Source organism: Anopheles ziemanni, chromosome X, assembly GCF_943734765.1.
Source record: "Anopheles ziemanni chromosome X, idAnoZiCoDA_A2_x.2, whole genome shotgun sequence".
NCBI classification, from domain to species: domain Eukaryota; kingdom Metazoa; phylum Arthropoda; class Insecta; order Diptera; family Culicidae; genus Anopheles; species Anopheles ziemanni.
This window is the reverse complement of record NC_080707.1, coordinates 18,751,363-18,771,905: the sequence shown is the minus strand read 5'-3', so window position 1 is coordinate 18,771,905 and position 20,543 is coordinate 18,751,363. Positions and strand designations below refer to the sequence as shown.

The 20,543-nt window shown below is 44.4% G+C and overlaps 1 protein-coding gene across 1 annotated transcript; it reads left to right on the top strand.

Annotated features, from left to right (window-relative positions):
- The first annotated feature begins 4,601 nt into the window (after positions 1-4,601).
- LOC131291232 (uncharacterized) lies at positions 4,602-20,211 on the top strand. The gene is made up of 3 exons (XM_058320418.1): positions 4,602-9,822; positions 10,863-10,977; positions 20,196-20,211. Exons 1-3 carry the CDS (start codon positions 4,602-4,604, stop codon positions 20,209-20,211), a joined length of 5,352 nt encoding a protein of 1,783 aa, XP_058176401.1.
- The last annotated feature ends 332 nt before the right edge of the window (positions 20,212-20,543 follow it).

Here is a 20,543-nt window from a genome sequence, read left to right as displayed (position 1 = left end):
TGATGGTCTCTTTTGCAAATTTGACAACCATATCCTATAAGGGTGGATGGGGTAATACGCACCCCTTAAGGAAAACTATACAATTTTCTAACAACTTGGCTCTTGATTGTTGATTTCATCACTGAATTGGATTCATTAAGGTTCAAACTAGTTACCAGTTCAGAAATTTTTGCTTTTTTTGCTAAGAAAAACGTAATTTTTTCAGTTTTTAAAAAGTTCAATTTTTGATCGATCTGTATCTGGTTGAGGCAAAACGCACCTTTGCTAGGGGCAATACGCACCACAACAAAGGGGCAATACGCACCACAACAAAGAGGCAACATCCATCGTCAATTAAAGATACAATTCACTTCTCAAAAAACAATTTTGGATCATTTAAAAAGCTCAAAAATATCCTGTGATTTGACCGGAAGCTAATGAAATTCAACAAGTCAATGCTTTTATAAATCAACATTTTTATTTGGAACGATTAAAAATGTTAACATTTACTTCTAAGTTCGAGATCATAATTCATTCCATATTATAATTATTATGATGATAATGATTAAAGTAATAAAGATAAAAGGAACAATAATAATAATTAATTTAATATTTTACAGTACAACTCATTGCATGTAATAATAATAATAATAATAATGATAATAATAACTGTAATAATGGTAAAAATATTCATGACCATAACTAATCCAACATATATTACAGTTTACATCACTTCTTAGTTCAGTTATCTCTTCTATCTTCGAGATCATAATTCTTTGCTTAAAATAATAAAAACAAAAAAGGTAATAATAATAATAACGAATTCAATATTTCACAGTCCAGATGTAGATCAGCACTCATCACACTTCTCCACGGTCTCAGCACAAATCGCATGATACCACCCTTGACAATAAATGCAATTGGACCACCCATTTCCTTTCGCTGACTGTGAAAACATTTCCCCGCATTTGAAGCAAAGCACATCGTCTACCTTTTCGGATGATTTTGATTTCTGGATTTTGCGCATTCGACCTATTTTTTTAATGTTGGAAATGTCCTTTAGCGCAGTGGTTTCTGTTAGTTTTTTTCGGTAGATGATGATGTGAGTTCAACAGCACCTTCGCTTTTCTTCCCATCTTTCTTGCAACGACTGATACGAGGCTTTTCCTTCATTTTGGTGATTGTACTCGGAGATATGCTGAAATTCTTTGGCACAGTCTTATTTGCATGCTTTTCCCGGTTGTGGTCCCAGCGAACTTTTTTTACAGGATCATCAGATGCTCTGTTCAGAGCAGTGGCATCCTTAAGAGGACTTAATGTTGTCGATGCTTCTGGGCAAACCGAAGAGTCACACAATGCATCTGATAAATCGGTTGGTTCCGTCTGCGTGTGTTGCTCAGTAAAAGAGTATGTATTTTTGCTGCTCATCGACATTGGTCCCAGCTCATTTTGCTCAGCGAATGAATGGCCACTGAACCTGGTTGTAGGATAGTCAACCAATTGGTCCACTACCTCTGAAGATTTGTTCTTGGTTGCCAACAAATAATTTGCACCAGCGAAATCAGCCTCAGGAAAAATTGATCGATTGAAAGGATGAATACCGGTGGCACGAAATCCGTTTTGAGCTGTCGGCATGGTAGCTGCTTTCACAAAAGCTTGTTTGACCAGCGCACAGATGTTATATGGTGTCACTACTTTTCCTGCAAATAAATTTTAAATAATTCTTGTACTTCTAAAATTGCCGTCATTTTCACTAATACCTGGATTATGCTTATGAATGTTGCATGTTTTTAGTGGACCCATCATTGAGACGTCTAGCGGTTGTACTTTGTGCGATGTGTGCGGTGGAATACAAAGGAGGCGCACATGATTCCGTATGGCCTTTTCCAGCATTCGCAAATTTTGTGTATGGGTTGAATGTCCATCCATCACTAATAGTACTGGTGCTTCAGCAGTTGGTCGTGTACGTTCCACAAAATGATCAAACCATTGATCCATCGTAGTGCGCGTGCTCCAGCCAGTAGGATTGCACGCGAAAATGGATCCTTCAGGGGCACCAGCTTTCAGACTGTCGTTCATTCGCATTCTGGCGAAGATAAACATAAGGTCTAGGAATTCCCCGGCAGCTGACATGGCCACGACCACCGTTGTGTTTATACCTTGCTCGCCTGACGAAATACCCGACACTTGATGCTGCCCTTTTTTGGCTAAAATTTTTGATGACCTTGTTGGAACCTAAAATGGAATATTTATTATGAAATCCGGAATAGTACAACAACTAGATCACTTACCTTAGAAAAACCAGTCACATCCATGTTCCATATGTGATGAGCTGGATATTGACGCTCTTCCCAAATGTGCTCGAAAAGATTGAAAAATGTTCCAACACTCGTCTGATTAAATCCGTTTGCTCTTGCCAGGGACGTTCTTTCAGCAGTCCGCAACGAAAGCGCCGGATGCCTTTTCAGAAAGCCCCTAAGCCACTCGTGACCCGCTAACTTTTCAGACTGGTCGAAGGGATGCGGGATTCCGTTCATGTCAGCAAGTTCGAAAGCCAAACTTCTAACATCCCGTGGCGTAAGCCCGTAGAAACATTCGCTCATTTCCAAAATGTGAGCCATCAGTTCAATCAATCACATCTCTCAAAGCTTTTACCCTATCCTCCAACTCGCTCTCTGTACAGGCGTAAATTAAAATGTCGTCTAAATAAACTAGTATCGCTATACAAACTCCGCTAACTGAGTGGTTCCATTAGACAGTACGATTGAGCGAAACGAGCACGTAAGCGAGATGCACAATTTCAACAATTTCTACCTTGAGCTTAGATAGCAATAGCACCGTTGAACGAGCGAAGCGAGCGTGAAAGTGAGATGCACAATTCCTACGCTCCGGTTTTCCCACGCACTTTACAGTTTCCCCAGGCGCTATACTTTTGCTAAGGATACTACGGATGCAGGATGGTAGGGGAAATTTTTCTTGCGCTGAACGAGTTTTTGATAATCGATGGTTACTTTGCCGAAATAAAACAAAGCAAAGCGTGAACGTGGTATACAGTTTCATTCAAACTTTGCAGTACAAAGGAAATGAAACGTTTTCGATATTTTAGGGACAATTTTTTCGAAAATAAAAACGGGCCGTGTTACCAGGGCATGTAAAAGGGACCTGTCAACGGGCCGGCTTACCAGGGCCTGTAAACTGAGTCCTGTAGCTGGGCCCTGTCACCCGGCCCTATAAACGGGTCCTGTTACCGGGCCGTGTAAACGGGCACTGTAACCGGGCCATGTAAATTGGCCGTGTTACCGGGCCCTGTAACCGGGACCAGTCAACGGGTCCTGTAAACGGGGCCTGTAAACGGGCCCTGTAACCGGGACCTGTCAACGGGCCCTGTAACCGGGACCTGTAAACGGGCACTGTAACCGGGTCCTGTAACTGGGTCCTGTAACTGGGCCGTGTAACCGGGCCGTTTTACCTAGTATTCTTAAAATTTGCAAACACTCTCTCCATTGCACGCTGGAAGTCCTCCGGCGCACGTGATAATCCAAATGGTAGCTGTACGATATTGCGACGCCTAAAGGTAGGCCACAGAACTCTACAAGGTTCTGAACAGTTAGGAATTTTGAATTTAACGAAACCCTACAAGTACCAGTTTATGATAACCTGCTGTTCAAAAATAACGGTTAATTGATAACAGTGTCACCGGTCTTAGACATCGCTAGCACAACATTTGTGACGTAACTAAAGGCGTCCAGAAAACCAAATAAACCCAACTTGAGAAAAAACCACTGGTGTTTGTTAGGCTCTGTCCCCAACATACTTAGCATTATAATCCACAGAAAGTCCCTGGCGGGTAGCGATCTGTGGACACTATATTGCGTTCTCTGGTACCGTTGGACAAACCCAGATTTTTGAAACCATTTTCTTCTTTTCTCTATCCACCTGTTGAGTAACAAGTTCCGGAGTAGGCCGTACCCTACATTTTGGTCCTTCGAACCGGATAGGGCGCAGCGAACCTATCGTGCGCTGAATAGTTTCATACATTCGTCGTCGGAAGAGGAACCTTCATCAACCGGACGGGTTGATCGTACATCGGTGGCAGACCACGGACACCACACGAGGCCGATCCAGTGCGCATCGGTGCCTCAAGGGAAGAGAACCCAAGTCGGGAGTTCTCTTCGGTGGATCCAGCGCTTCGTGCCCAGCGATTGTACATCCCTTTCAACTGGAAACTTCATCAACCGGACGGGTTGATCGTACAGCGGTGGCAGACCACGGACACCACACGAGGCCGATCCAGCGCGCATCGGTGCCTCAAGGGAAGAGAACCCAAATCGGGAGTTCTATTCGGTGGATCCAGCGCTTCGTGCCCAGCGATTATACATCCCCTTCAACTGGAACCTTCATCAACCGGACGGGTTGATCGGACATCGGTGGCAGACCACGGACACCACACGAGGCCGATACAGTGCGCATCGGTGCCTCACGGGAAGCGAACTCAAGGCGTGAGTCTCCTTCGGTGGTAGAATCCAGCGTCTCATCCAGACGAAAAGGTAAACCAGTGTAAAGTTTAAAAACAGTGTGAAGTGAAAAAAGTGAAAAGTGCAACAGACTAACTAATAGTCACAATGAACACTCGCAGTAAAGTGATGCACTCCCCACCACCAGAACACGATGGGAGTGAAAACTCAGATCAAGAGGCTACGGAAGCCACCATACAACAGTGCGCGAGTGACCAGCGATTGGAAGCGACACCACAGCACGTTTCACCAAAACCTTCGACGTCATCGCCAAGTGATCGCGAGTTGGCCGTGCTGCGCGCCAAAATGAAGCTGGCATATCGTCAACTTATGCAGCTTCAGCCGGACATCACTAACAACAAACTCCCTCCGGCCACTGCGCGGGTGCACTTACGCACATTACGGGAACTTCAAGGCACCCACGGCAGGATTATGCAGCACATAATAGATCTCCTGCCAGATGACCTCGAAGTCGACATGGACGCCGACGATGCCTTCCGGAAGATCCACACCACCTGCACAGCCATTCTGGAGGCACAGCTGGACGAAACACCAACAACGTCAGCAGCTCCGGTAACTTCGGCAGCGCATCACCTCAGTGTCCCGATGCCAACCTTTGACGGACGCTACGAAGAGTGGCCCAAATTCAAGGCCATGTTCCTCGACATCATGGGAAGGACACCTGTTTCGGATGCAGCAAAGTTACACCACCTGAACAAGGCACTCACCGGAAAGGCAGCAGGGATAATTAACGCAGCAATGGTGAGCAGCAACAACTACAAGAGTGCCTGGGAGGTGCTAGAAAAGCGGTTCGCGAACCCGAGAGCAATCGTCGACAAGCACATTGCTGGGTTACTGCAACTTAAACCCGTGCAACGCGAATCAGCCAGCGAACTTCGATCACTAGTAGAAACGTGTAAGGGTCACGTTGATGGGTTGCAGTTCTTAGAGAAGAACATCGATGAAACCAGCAACCTCATCATCACCCACATCCTCGCGTCGTGTATGGACTCCAGCACTCGTAAGGCATGGGAGCTTACATTGCAGCACGGCGAGTTTCCGGATTTGTTCCGTACGTTCGACTACATCACGCGACAATGTGAAGTGTTGGAGAGCTGCGCAGCAGGCAATACGGACAAACCATCTCGTCCAAAGCCGGCTCCTACTAAAGCGTTCACGTCGACCGTTACTCCATCACCGACCGCAACGTGTGTGATGTGCCTGGGTCACCATATGCTCAGCAAGTGCGCGGATTTCATAGCACTATCGCTACCAGACAAACGGGACAAGCTCCGAAGTTGGAAACGTTGTTTCAACTGTTTCGGAGCTGGTCATCTCAACAAAGGGTGCCCATCGAAGTGGACGTGTCGTCGGTGCCAGCAGAAACATCACACCTTGCTCCACGACGAAGGGACTAGTGCCGCCAGCGAGATCCGTCACGAACAGCCAACATCTGCAGCAGAACACCGTACAGCTACAATATCGCTTCACACGGCGATACCATCGACAGTGTTGCTGTCAACCGTCATGTTGTACATCACTGACAGCGCAGGGAAGAACCATGCTGCAAGGGCTCTCTTGGACAGTGGAGCACAGTCCAACTTCATTACGGGAAGGTTGGCGCAATTCTTAAACCTACCTCGGAAGTCGGTGAGCATTCCGCTGTCGGGGATTGGTGGCAGCCAAGCGACGAACGTAAAGTCATCAGTACGAGCCACCATCCAGTCACGCTGTTCATCATTTTCGACGTCGCTGGAGATGCTGGTACTGCCCAAGCTGTCAGCAGATGTGCCGGCCCATCGTATAAACCACAGCCAGTGGACGATTCCAGCAACCTGCGTCTTGGCTGACCCAACATTCCACAAGCCTGGTGGAATCGATATCATCCTGGGTGCGGCGTGCTTCTACGAGCTTTTAAAAACCGGACGCATCTCACTTGGAGAAGGTATGCCGTCACTCCAAGAAACAGCATTTGGGTGGGTTGTAAGTGGCACAGCCCAGATAGCAGAGCAGTCGCTGCCAGTGGTGTGTTCAGTCGCCGTACACACCAACGAGCTGACTACGATGATGCGGAAATTCTTCGCAATAGAAGACGTAGGCAGTTTCCCTAGTTGGAGTATCGAGGAGAGAGCCTGTGAGGACCACTACGCGGCCACTACAAGCAGAGACCAAGCCGGCCGATATGTCGTCCGACTTCCGAGAAAGTCTGACATGATCGGGAAACTAGGTGACTCGCGGACGATCGCCCTCCATCGGTTTTTGGCTATCGAGAGACGTATGCAGCGAGAACCCGAAACAAAAAAGGCATACGTGGAGTTCATGGCCGAATACCTCCGCTTAGGCCACATGACAAAGGTGGCAGCAGCAGTTGATAGTCGGGAAACATTCTACCTCCCACACCATCCTGTTTTTAAGGCCGACAGCACCACCACGAAGTGTCGGGTTGTGTTCGACGCATCCAGCAAGTCATCGACAGGAGTGTCGTTGAATGATACGCTGATGATCGGACCAACAATTCAACAAGATGCTACATCGATCCTGATGCGATTCAGAACTCATCAAATTGCACTGACAGGAGATGTGGCAAAAATGTACCGCCAAGTATGGGTACATCCCAGCGATCGCGCCCTACAGCGCATTCTGTGGCGAGCTTCGCCCCATGATCCCATCGAAGAATATGAGCTGAATACTGTAACTTATGGAACCGCATCTGCACCATTCCTGGCGGTGAGATCTCTGCAACAAACAGTATTGGATCATGGGAGTGAGTTTCCAATAGCAGCAGCTCGGTTCGCTGACTTTTACGTGGATGACTTTGTGTCTGGAGCTGATTCACCCGAGGCTGCTCAAACCTTGCAACAGCAAACCGAACAACTGTTTGCCAAAGGTGGATTTGAGCTGCGGAAATGGGCTTCAAACGAGGAAGCGGTGTTGCATCATGTGGACCAACAAAGCCGAGCATCCAGCCCATATCCCAACGATGATGACGACGGATCGTTGGCAACACTTGGAATCATATGGGATACGTCAGCGGACTCTCTGCGCTTCAAAGTCCAAGCCCCGGATGTCAACGAAGATGCAACCAAACGCAAGGTATTGTCCACCATTGGGAAGATTTACGATCCGGTAGGGTTTGTTGACCCAGTGAAGGCGGTTGCCAAGCAACTTCTTCAACGTGTATGGACTCTGAAACACGTCAACCAACAACCCTGGGGATGGGATGCTGAACTTCCGCTGCAGCTACGAACGGAATGGCTCAACTTTCTTGAGCAACTGCATTACCTTCACAACATCAGCATTCCGCGAGTCGCCATTAGATCTTCAGTGACCACCATCCAATACCATGTCTTCTGCGATGCTTCGGAGAAAGGATATGGAGCATGCTGCTACATCCGTAGTTGCGATGCCCAGGGCCATGGCACAATGGAGCTCTTCGCCTCAAAAACCAAAGTGACGCCCCTCAATAGCAAGCACTCTATCGCTCGGCTTGAACTGTGCGCAGCACAGTTGGCCAGCTTGCTATTCGACCGAGTAAGGACTGCGGTCAACCCAGGATCTCTGGCAGTCTTCTGGACAGACTCCATGACTGTGGTACATTGGCTGCGAGCATCACCAAACTCCTGGAAGCCATATGTTGCAAACCGGGTATCGCAGGTGCAACAATTAACAGAAGGTTGCACGTGGCGTCACATCGCAGGAGTCGACAACCCGGCTGACCTTGCTTCGAGAGGATGTTTGGGCAAAGATCTCCTCTCCAGTACCCTATGGTGGCAGGGTCCTTCCTGGATGAGCCTGCCAGAAGATCAATGGCCTCCACCATTGCTTGCGACACCAGATCCTTCAGTGCAAGCAGAGCAGCGAGTAGCAGTTGTGGCATGCGCTGCCATTGAGCTGCCATCTCATCGCATCTTTACGCTTTTCTCATCGTACTCGAAGCTGAGACGGATGACGGCGTACTGGGTTCAGTATTGGAACCGATGCACCAAACGCCGGGCGTACGAGAACCCCGGCCTGACGACGAAGGACTTGACGGATGCAGAAGAAGTGCTGTGCCGCTTGGCTCAACGAGACCACCTGCAGCAAGAAATCAAGGCCTTGCAGCAAAACAAACCCGTTCCTGCGTCGTCCCCGCTCAAATGGTTACATCCGCAACTGGGAGCTGACGGAATCATCCGAGTTGGAGGACGTTTATCCAACTCATCGCTAGCGGAGGATGTGAAGCATCCACTAGTTGTTCCGGCCAGCCATCCATTCGCTCGTCTGCTGATGGAACATTTTCATAAACAGTTACTTCACGCGGGACCGACTCTGATGCTAAACACGTGCAGACAACGCTTCTGGATTACAAGTGGCCGAAATCTCGCCCGGAAGGTATTTCACCAGTGCCACACCTGCTTCCGCGCCCGACCATCGTCATCAGCAACTATAATGGCTGACCTCCCGGCTGTCCGAGTAACACCGGCCCCTCCTTTTTCGATCACCGGTGTTGACTACTGTGGTCCAGTGTTCCTGAAAGGTGGCCACCGACGGGCGGCGCCCGTGAAGGCATACGTCGCCATATTTGTATGCTTCACCACCCGTGCCGTACACATCGAGCTGGTGTCAAACCTGACAACGGAAGCATTTATAGCAGCATTACGACGGTTTGTGTCTCGTCGTGGTTTGCCATTGGAGTTACACTCGGACAACGCGACGAACTTCAAGGGAGCAGCAAACAAGCTGAACGAGTTGTACAAGCTGTTGCGTACAACTGAACACCAGCAGAGCATTCAAACTTGGACACTAGAACGCAAAATTTCATGGAAGTTCATCCCACCAAGAGCTCCTCACTTCGGTGGACTGTGGGAAGCCGCCGTCAAAACCATGAAGTACCACCTAGTGCGCGTTTTAGGAACGACATCACTTTCGTATGAGGACATGTCTACGCTGCTGGACGAGATAGAATGCTGTGTCAACTCCCGACCTATAACATCGATGTCAGATGACCCACACGATATGACAGCCCTCACTCCTGGACATTTCCTGGTTGGAACGAACCTACAGCTTGTTCCGGACCACTGCTTGCTGTACGAAGCCGAAAACCGGTTGAACCACTGGCGTCATGTTCAACAACTTCGCCAGCACTTTTGGAACCGTTGGCAGAAGGAGTATTTACAACAACTGCAGGCGCGTTCTAAATGGACAAAGGAAGGTACAACCACAGTAACGCCAGGAACGTTAGTTATAATTAAGGAAGATAATGTGCACTCGGCGTGTTGGCCATTAGCACGCGTAACCGAGGAGCATCGTGGAAAGGATGGCAAAGCGCGTGTCTTTACATTGCGTACAAGTAAGGGAAGTACAGTGACTAGGCCATTGGTAAAGCTGTGTGTATTACCAAAAGCAAACAGTTAAAATTATTCAATTTTAAGGTGGCAGAATGTACGATATTGCGACGCCTAAAGGTAGGCCACAGAACTCTACAAGGTTCTGAACAGTTAGGAATTTTGAATTTAACGAAACCCTACAAGTACCAGTTTATGATAACCTGCTGTTCAAAAATAACGGTTAATTGATAACAGTGTCACCGGTCTTAGACATCGCTAGCACAACATTTGTGACGTAACTAAAGGCGTCCAGAAAACCAAATAAACCCAACTTGAGAAAAAACCACTGGTGTTTGTTAGGCTCTGTCCCCAACATACTTAGCATTATAATCCACAGAAAGTCCCTGGCGGGTAGCGATCTGTGGACACTATATTGCGTTCTCTGGTACCGTTGGACAAACCCAGATTTTTGAAACCATTTTCTTCTTTTCTCTATCCACCTGTTGAGTAACAAGTTCCGGAGTAGGCCGTACCCTACAGTAGCCTTCTGAACCGCATAAGCCCATTAGCCGACATAAACGTCGTGAGATGGCGCACCTCCTCGCTAAGTTCTATGTGGAAATATGCGTCATTTAAGTCTACCTTTGCGAACCATAACTTTCCTTTACCACTTGGTATATCTGCCCAAATCTTTTCAAGCGACGGTATCAGGTATGGCTCCCTTATAATTCTCTTATTCACCTCTCTGAAGTCCACTACTATTCTAAAATCTTTAACTCCCTTTGGAACCAAAACCAATGGTGATACACATGATATGTCATGTTTTCTGCTATCCACTCTTTCTACAATTCTCCTTTTCTCCATCTGTTCTAGCCTCTCTCCTACCGCTTTTTCGAACGCTTTAGGAATATTATACCTTACAATTTGTTTGGGTGTGATCGTTTCATCGAATCTAATTTTCACTGCTGGTATTGCCATTCTTGGGAATTCCGACTCCCTCCCCAACTGACGGTGACATGCAACATTGCCCCGTTTCCCCACATTCCAACCTCCTTAAATCCAGTACTGTCAGCCTGGATTCTATCTAGCCTGGAGCTATCTTTGACACACTTTGTCTTCCCACTCGTTCTAATGATGAAGGATGAGAAGTTTGATCGTTTGGAAGGATCTTGGAATCGGTAAGTAAACAGTGTGATGGAGCAACATCATGACCGTTAAAACGTCAGGCGTCGATTGGTGTTGTCTTCTGATGCTGTGTGGCACAAGTTATTCATTCTATGTTGTCGTCCATCTGTGTGTTGTAAAGATCTGTTATCCGCTCGGGCTCGTTTGTTCCACAAAATGTTACCCACCTCCAAGTGCTGAAAGTTTTCATACATAAATAATTATAAAGGATATTTATATTTGATTAGTCGCGAACCGCAATCGTTGGTGTTCCCGCGCAGCATCCAAGACCGGTACGCAACCGTCGCAGTCATCCTAGACCTATTTACAATCCGGTTTTAATTTAACAGAAAAATGAACTTCAACGAAAGGATGCGTCAATCGAAAGAAGAAAACAAGCAGCAAAAAAATTTGATGCCTGCAGCATCTAGTAAGTAAACCAGTGGTAATAAGTGTGATAAGTGAAATAATCCGATGTATAATGTGCGATATTTTATGTTTTCTAAATATAATATGGGGGTCCGCGACAGCGGAGCGGTAGCGCCGGTTAGAAAATCGGCCCATGAGCGCCGGGGCTCACCACCTCGACGGCGTGGGTTCGAATCCCATCCGAGACCGGACCCTCCCCTGTACGAGAGGATTGACTATCCACGTACAACAGGGAAACAAGTCTCGTAAGCCCTTAACGGGCAGGCATGTCCAAGAGGTCGTTACGTCAAGAAGAAGATATCAGATTATATTTTGTATAATACTTATATAAATATTTTCTTAGAAATATATCTATTATATAAATATTTTTTTAGAAATAAGTTTAGGCATGCTAAGGAATGTATTCACATACCCGAACGAACTACAACTTCTTGGCACGAAAAATGAAAAGAAAAAGATTGAACTTGTACCATAATTCTACTTTTTGTTTTATTCATGTTTTATTGGCTATTCCACGACTGTGTGGAATAAAGGCACGAATAAACTACTTTCGTCCTCCATCTTTATGTTAACAAACTTACATGTTATTTCATTATACGACTGTGTTATTATATTAACTGTGTTGCAAAAGCCTTTATAAATATAAATGTATCTCGAATCAAAAGGTTCTACAAAGAACTCTTCTGTTCGGTCAAGTTTTTGGCCAGTAATTTTAAGTCCACTTTGGTCCACGATGGCTGATACAAATTTAATAATTTCGCCGTGTTTTGATAGAAACCATCAATTCTTTGGGTCATTTTTCAAAACCAAACCTGGCCGTACGCAGGCTGTGACACGGCTACCATTTATCTTTAGTTCAGGTTTTTTAATTTCGAACGCTCTGGAATTTTCTGATCGAAACTTTTCTAATTCCGACAACCTATTGATGGCTTGCTCTAAGCTTTTATGCCCGCTTCGTATCAAGCGCTTCAGGTGGTATAATTTGTTTTCAAACGGGTACGTCGAAAACGTTGACAGTGGTCCGAAACGTTCACATTCCTCCAGGAGGTGCTGAAGGTTGTGAACATTACTAGTCATCATCTGTTCGCCGTAGACGCTAGGGAACTCTTGAATGAATCGTACAAGCAGCTCCCCAGCGATGGGCCAGTATACTCTAAACGCCGATGAGGACAACAAGGATACAGCACAAAAATATTTCATAAAATGATTGTACTGATGTACGTCAATGTTGTCCCTCAACCCAACAAAGCCGGCGTAATGGAGGAATGACGCGTACTCCGATCCTTTCCAGAACTGAGATTAGTTCACGGATCGCAGATTGGAAGATGGATGCGGGCTTGGTCCTCCGTTATGTTTCTTCGTTGATCCTCGGACCACTTCCGACTGATGGTACCCTTCTTCCATAAGCGCTTAGTAACTCCCAAGTCGATTAGATGAAGGCGATCGCCAACAACGACATCCTTAATAATATCAAAATTGCGAATTTGCAACAGTGATGTCTGCTGTTTGCAATGTTCGGGGTACGCGTTGTTTCGAAACCCTTCGTCGGTCCGTTTTTCTGCCCCCACGCCGGTAAACACCACCTTGTGATAACGGGCCACATAGCGCCCTTTTGTGGTGCATTTCTGGCAGCTGGAGTATCCGTTATGGCCAACTACACCTGAGAACAAGATGTAAAAAAGAAAAATTAAAAATGATTACGACATAAGTAAACTGCAGATATAAAATATATTTACCCTTTATAAAACACCGAGCTACAGTATCGCCAATGGTAGCGCGCAGCCTCACCACAACCCACTTTCCATCGATGTTTAATCCGTGCTCGAGAAGCTTGTTTATTTCATCACACATGGGCCCCAAATACTCGTTCACGTTTAGTGGTTTCGTGAGTCCGCAAAAAATAGCAGCCGTCATGACCGGTTCTTCTGGCACCTCGTGTATATTGTATAAAATTGGCTAAAATTGCATATTGCGGCTATTATGCAATGGCAGCCCATCGATTGAAAAATTCAGCGATATTTCGCTGAGACGGAGTTTCTTAGAGCTGCAACCATAAGATCATAAAATTTTTACCATTCACCCAAAGTTTATACCCTTCAAATATGTTACTTACCGAAAATAGCTGTACAGCGATTTTCCGATTCCGTTGTACCAGAACCGCCCGCCGCTAATTTCAACTATCTCCGTCGATGGGCTGTCAGGGGTTCCGAGGAGTGTCTGGGCAGTTTTAGGAAATTTGGCGTCCGTTTTGAGGAAAAGCCTCAAAACCATGTTTACCGAATGGGTAGACTGGTTAGTGGACAATGCCCAATACCTAAGTCCCATTAACAAAGGCAAAACATCGATACAGTCAAAGTTTTCCTCGTCTTCGTTATCGTCATCGTCATCGGAAAAACTTTCATCTTGATCGACGACGCAAGGTTCGACCTCGACGTCAAGCTCCGGATGAAGTTCCTCTTGTTCCGAAGATCTAGAATGCGCTTCTGGCTCGCTTGATGGAATGGCTGTAGAGCCAGAGGAACCCGCTCCAGCTTGCAGCAGCTTTTCCCGAGCCACAGACCGACGATACAGCGCTCCAGTTGTCCGCAAACGTTTAAACTCTTGCTGCATTTTTTTCACGATTTTTTTTATTCAACAGTTTATCTCGCACTAAAGCACTTTCAAAAACTGATCACGCGTGACTTGCTGATAACACTTCCAACACGAGTCTCAAGTCTGTATGGATGCAAATTATTGTGACGCTCTATCGTAATTGATCAATGGTAGAATGCGCTCTCTGCCAAAGGTCAAAGCTCCTGTGTAGTGTCGCACACTGTTTTGTGGGATCCGTCGGAAGAAGATCAGCAGGTGCAAATCGAACGAGATACACGTGCTTATCACAATCGTTCGATTGATAGTTTCTAAGTGTGCATGAAGATTCTAATGGTAAATGTGCCTTTCTCTTCTCTTGCAGAGGTCTCTATATACGAGATGATGGGATCTTTGCATACTAAATTAGAAATGATGGAGACAGAATTGTTACTGATGAAGTCCAAAAGAAAATTTGGCGCATGGTCATTGAAAAATGGCACCGAGGCTTCTCCGCCTGCCTCGATCCCTATGCGTAATGTCCCAGTGACATAATGACATAATGCATAATGACCCAGAGCGCTGAAAAAGTACAGCACCGTCCATAACGTTTGCATAAAAAATAGACAAATTTTATAAGTTGCTTAATTCGTGATAGGAAGAACATACGAAACCCAGAACCCAGAAACCAGAACACAAACCACTTGTAACCCATAGAAGGAAGAACCTTGACTTAGGTTACAATGTTGCATAACATGCGAGTCAATGTCAACCCACTCTTAAGCTAATGAGTCATAAATTAGAAAGAACACAACTCCGACCTTCGAGGCGCTAACGGAGCATAGGCATGTGTCATACGTCATGTCACACCTAGAGAAAGCGTGAGAACCGCGCGTCGAACCGAGCGCATGACGAAGTGTCTCAAAGCGGAACCAGGAAAAAGGTCTTTCTCCAGGCAAAGCAGGAAACCTAAAAACAGATAACATTAAACAGATGACCATTGTATCAAAGAAACCTTTACTATAAAATAAAGATCACGACGAACGAAGGCAAGTCAGTCCCAGTTCAGTCATCCAAGAAACAACGCAATTTCGCGACGCGAACACCCTGGATCACCGCAGCATCTTCACCAGAACTTAATCCAAAAGAGAAGATTACAAGCACCTGCACCTAAAACCCATCTGAAGAAAGGATACCATCTTACAAGCGGCTTTGTGCAAATCTTTTTCGCATCTTTCAGCAATGATATCAAACGTAGCTGGTTTCATGTTTTGGCTACGGTGGCTTCAATTCAAATGATGAAGTTGTCAAACTTGTCCTAAATTTAAAGAAATATGCTTCTCTTTATTTTGATTTTAACGGAAAGGTGCTAGCATTTTCCGTTTTTGCATAAAAGTCGTCAAAATTTGTCTATTTTTTTAAATGCAAACATTAGTTACATTTCACTTCAACCCTCCACAAATTATGTGTATTACTACCTAGAAAGCCCAGGATAAGACCTAACAGTAGGGAGGAATTGCCCTGAGAATCAAATGCGATTTGTGAGCCAATTCTTGGTTTAAAATACTTTTGGTAAGAAGTTTCCGCTTGAAATAATGTTGTCGTTAATTTCTAATGATAAAAAAAGTTTTTGAAATTTTTTGAAAAAAGTTTTTGCTCGGATGGCACCAAGGGGAATCAATACGGCGCTAAGAGGCGCCAGGAGGCGCCAACGGTCGAGAGAAATGGGAGACGAGATGGAATGTAATAAGCAATACTAAACAATTTATTTATTTTTTTATAAAACGGTCTTAATTTACGCTAGATTACAACAGTTTTTCCTAACGTTCTATTTAACAATTTTACACGTTGGACAAGAAAACAGAAGCATGATTTTCCATACAGAACGCTTTTACCGGGAACATCAATCGCAACATCATTGTTTCCAATAATGTGGATGGTGTAGTTTGCAAAGACGGAGAGCATTGCACTGCGTGTGCCCGCTCTTATTCTGTGTAGAGCGGGCCAGTGCAAGTCAACGAAACGAAACTGGTACCCTGGAGTAACTTGTTGCAGTCGCGTCTGCTGGATGTCCCATGCTAAAGCAACGCAAGGGCATGCTGCAAACTTGTGCTCCAGGGTTTCAACAGCAGGACAAAACGGGCATGCTGGTGTATCGGCTCTGCCGGCACGGAATAGATGCTCTCCGTGTCGCATCTTCCCGTTTGCCAGCAGGTATAGGGCGGAGCGTTGTGCTGACGTCAGCCTCCTGGAGCTTATGTTTCCCCACACTCTTCTCCACAGCGTGTGTGGGGAAGCTCCTACCACCCTTGGGTCCAGAAGGGCGTTTGTTGCTGCGCGTCGCAGACCACGTGTTATTGGCGCTCGTCGCAGAGTTTCTGGTACGTACGCCAGGTGCTGGATAACCTTGCGGAGGCAAGGGTAGGACGACGGGACGGAGTTAGTGTCGGGTGGGTTCCCAGCATTGGCGATGTGCTCGGACCTGATCACCAAGCAACCCTGCTCCGCAAGGTACCGATTTGTAATATTTGAGGGTATTATGATTGGGAGCGCGGGAACGATAAACTTCTCGACGCTGGCCCATACAAAAGGTAAACAACACTTTGAAAAAAGCGAAAAAATGGCTGAGCGTCTCGACGATCCAAAACGACGCCACCTGCGTGTCGAGACGATGCGCGGATACGAAACGACGCGCGTCGTTATCGTCGAGCAGTTTCAAGCACCCCCATCCATCGACCAGGAGGATGGATCTCTATAGACCGTATGTGTCCGAAGCATATGTGGGTTCTATGGATCTTGGTATTTACCAAGAACATGATAATTCAGGATGCACTTTTCATATCAACGTTGTGTTTAGACAAGTCACTTTGATTTATTTAGCCATTTAGCCATAGTATAAAACACACCAATAACTCGATCGTTTTGAAAATTGATTAAAAATCAAAGTGCTCGAAACTTGTTAAAAACTATATATTTATATACCTTGAAATACTTGTATAAATACCCAGGTTGCTATTCGAGCAAATATGCGGAAACTTTCGAGCAATAACGCGGAACTGGATCATAATACCCTCAATTGTCTACTAGCTGATTAACCCGATTTCATCCATCCGGGTAGAAAATAATTCCAAACGAAAGAGTGTTTTCATTCAGTATCTTGAGTTTTACAATGAAAAGAATGTTGGACGTTTCACACTTGAAAGTTGGATTTCTTATAATTATGTTTAGATTAAATTGATTAGATTGATTTTGTGTGATTGAGAATATTTGTAGGAGAAGATAAAAGAAGTCTGAGATGAAGCAATCAAATTGTGACCATTCGATTTAGTGGCCCCAAATACTACGAAAATGATACTCATATCGCATTTTAACCATTGTTGAGCTATAGGGGTAAGATGGTAGCCGCTTTCATCCTTTCCTTACATGGATGAAATTTTATTACATGATGGCTACATATTTCAGTGGTATGTGTACCAATTTTTAAAAAAATCCATTCCAAAATTTTTGAGTTGTTATTATTTTTCATCATTTTAATGGATAGGTGTTTGGTAAGGAGAAGGGAAGGAGGGCATTCGAAAGAAAAAAAATTGCAACACTCCAGCCAAGTTTGGTACAGATAGACTTAGTGAATTTTGAGTAGCATACATGTGATAAGAATTTACACTTTTCGTTTTGAGCATTGCTATTGTTTTACTGAAGAGGAGGAGGGGTGAGGGAGTTTGGGCAAAGGTTGAACATTAAGAGTGAGGCCATTCAATTTAGAGATCACAAATACCACGAAATTGATACCCACATTGCATTTTTACCATTTTTGAGGTATGTGGTAGTGGGAGAGTCCCCCTTTCCCCTTCCCCTAGATGGATGAAATTTTAACCCATGCTATGTCCCTATCTAAGCAGTATTTGTACCAAATTTTGTAAAAATTCGTTTAATAATTGTTCATCTATAATTGTTTTTCATTAATTTTAGAGGGTAGGTGTTGGGGAGGGGTAGGGAGGTATGGGGATATCAACAAACGAAGTTCAGATCATTCAACCATGGAAAATTAGCTACCTTTCTGCCAAGTTTGGTACAAATCGGCCCGGTAGATTTTGCGTGATGCGAGGGCATACATATATATATACAGACAACGGTGACTTTTATATATATAGAGTTATAGCTGGTATAACGGGTAGTGTCAGGTGTGACCCGAGATATGTCATCTACTCTCCGTCAGCACCTGTCACTAGATATCAGGAAGAACGGTCTCTTCGAACTGAACCGTCTAGGAGAACGGACGAAATATATCGATCGGTCGATCATCGAGTACACGACACATTATTGGCGCAGCCGGTAGGATGTGAGTATAGTGGACAGGTTAAAACAGTGCAAATTAGTGATTCACTTTTTTTTTACCAGACGCGACCACGTGAGTGATAGTGAATATAGTGAAAGTGCTGATTCAATAGATTCTGGAAGTTTAGCTCACATTCCGATTGCTAACTTAAACATTGACCTAGGAGCGATGTCACTCGAACAATCGCAATCCCAAATGGGAACGACAGAAAATGTGTTAACGCAAGTGATTTCACAGTTAAACATTTTAAATGATAAAATAGAACAAATAACTGCAAAGCAGGAAGCGTATGAAGCCACGGTACAAAGGCCATCGAACTTTGGAAACACGTGTTCATCCTTATGATGGAAATCGAACCGCCTTATGATGGAAATCAAAAACAGCTACAGTCTTGGTTAACAGTAGTAGAAAACACTCTGAAAATTTTCAAAGATTTAGTAAGCTCCCAGGTGTACGCTATTTACGTACAATCTATTTTAAATAAAATTTGTGGAAATGCTAAGGACGTGCTGTGTTTAGCTGGTAACCCGATAAATTTTGAAGAAGTAAAAATAGTACTAATAGAAGCTTTTGGTGATCGTCAAGAGCTGGCCACATATAAAGCCCAGCTTTGATCGAATAAACAAAGTGATGACATGAGTATTCATGCATATTATAAGAAAACAAAAGAATTGATGCTTAACATTAAAACAATTGCTAAGCAGAACAGCGTGTACAGTGAAAGATGGACAGCCATCTGCAAGTTTATAGAAGACGATGTACTTGCCGCATTCATTGCCGGGCTAAAGCACCCTTATTTCGGTTATGTACAAGCATCTAAGCCTGAAAGTATTGAAACTGCTTATGCATTTCTTTGCAAATTCACTGCAAATGAAAAAATATCCTCTCAATTGACACAAACAAAATATCAAAAATCCGGTGCAGTTAACAAGACATTTGCAACTAATACAAATGCAAAAACATCTTTTGTGCATACCCAAGGGCCAAGTCAAACATATTCACAGGTCAACCCAGATCAACAAAACCATTTTAAAACTCATACAGAACAAATGGAAGTAGATTCCTCCACGAATAGTCGGCTTACAGCCAATAGAAACATTATTAACAATAATGAAATTCCTTGACATAATACTGAAAATTTCGGCGGTGAAGAAGGTGAAATTTTGACAAATTTTTGGCAGGTCAAAGAGAAAATAAATTCAAAAATACTTAACTGGCGATTAGAGTTAGAAGCTTACGATTACGAAGTGAAGTATAAGCAAGGAAAGGCAAACATAGTCGCTGACGCTCTTAGTCGAATACCACCAGAAATTCATGCAAATGAAACAATAACAAAAAACTCTTCGAGTCCTAAGAAACACCTGTTAGATACTACTAACTCCGAAGCCTCAAGTTTAGAAACCATTCATTCTGCCGAAAGATCTGGCGATTATTACGGAAAACAAACTGCTATATTTGCAGAAGAAACTGTAATGCAAACCCAACAAGAAACACTTTGTAATAACAATTTCACAAAAGAGTGTTATGTTAGTACACTACCAGAAACACATAGCAATAACAATTTCACAAAAGAACGTTATGTTAGTACTACGACAATAGGAGATGGTGTGAAACAATCAAACGAACAAAACTACCTTATAATAAGAGAACACACTAGTTGTATCCATAGCTGTGCGATTTATACATTTTATACTGAATCAAACGAACAGATTAGAAACACACACTGTGCAATAACGGATATTCTGAATACGAACATGCACAAATACGAACGATCGGATACTAGATTATTACAAAAACAAGCAGTCACGCAATATAATGCTTGGTCTACACGAAGCGCAAAACTCTGAAAATACACGCGCAAATGTCAATTTTTCTGTCACTTTTTTTCGCTTCGTGTAGACGTGCGTATTCGTGAGCCGGCGCAAATGAAATGTCATTTAGTGTTTGTTTATGTGTAGAAAAGTAAACAAACAGTATCAGAGGTAATGTATATCACCAACATTTCAAGTATTTTGAAAGAAATTAATGATAAATTCAATCATTTTTAGCTATGGAAGTTGTGCTAACGGATCCGCGATGGGTAACGAACATCACAAACTTGACAAATCAGCTTAGAGAAAGAAATCGTCGGAGAAATCGGCGTAGGTGGTGGATGCGACCCGTATTTTTTCGCCGTGAAGAAGACGGCAATCGTCTTCTTGACAACATTTTGGCGGAGAAGATGGATGATACCATCTTAAACTTTTT

What these genes read in the sequence shown, in the direction of transcription:
- LOC131291232 (XM_058320418.1), top strand. Translation starts at nt 4,602, where the DNA reads ATGAACACTCGCAGTAAAGTGATGCACTCCCCACCACCAGAACACGAT. An exon ending in TGTCTTTACATTGCGTACAA is followed by an intron (nt 9,823 to 10,862) that starts GTAAGGGAAGTA and finishes CCTTAAATCCAG; the next exon opens with TACTGTCAGCCTGGATTCTA.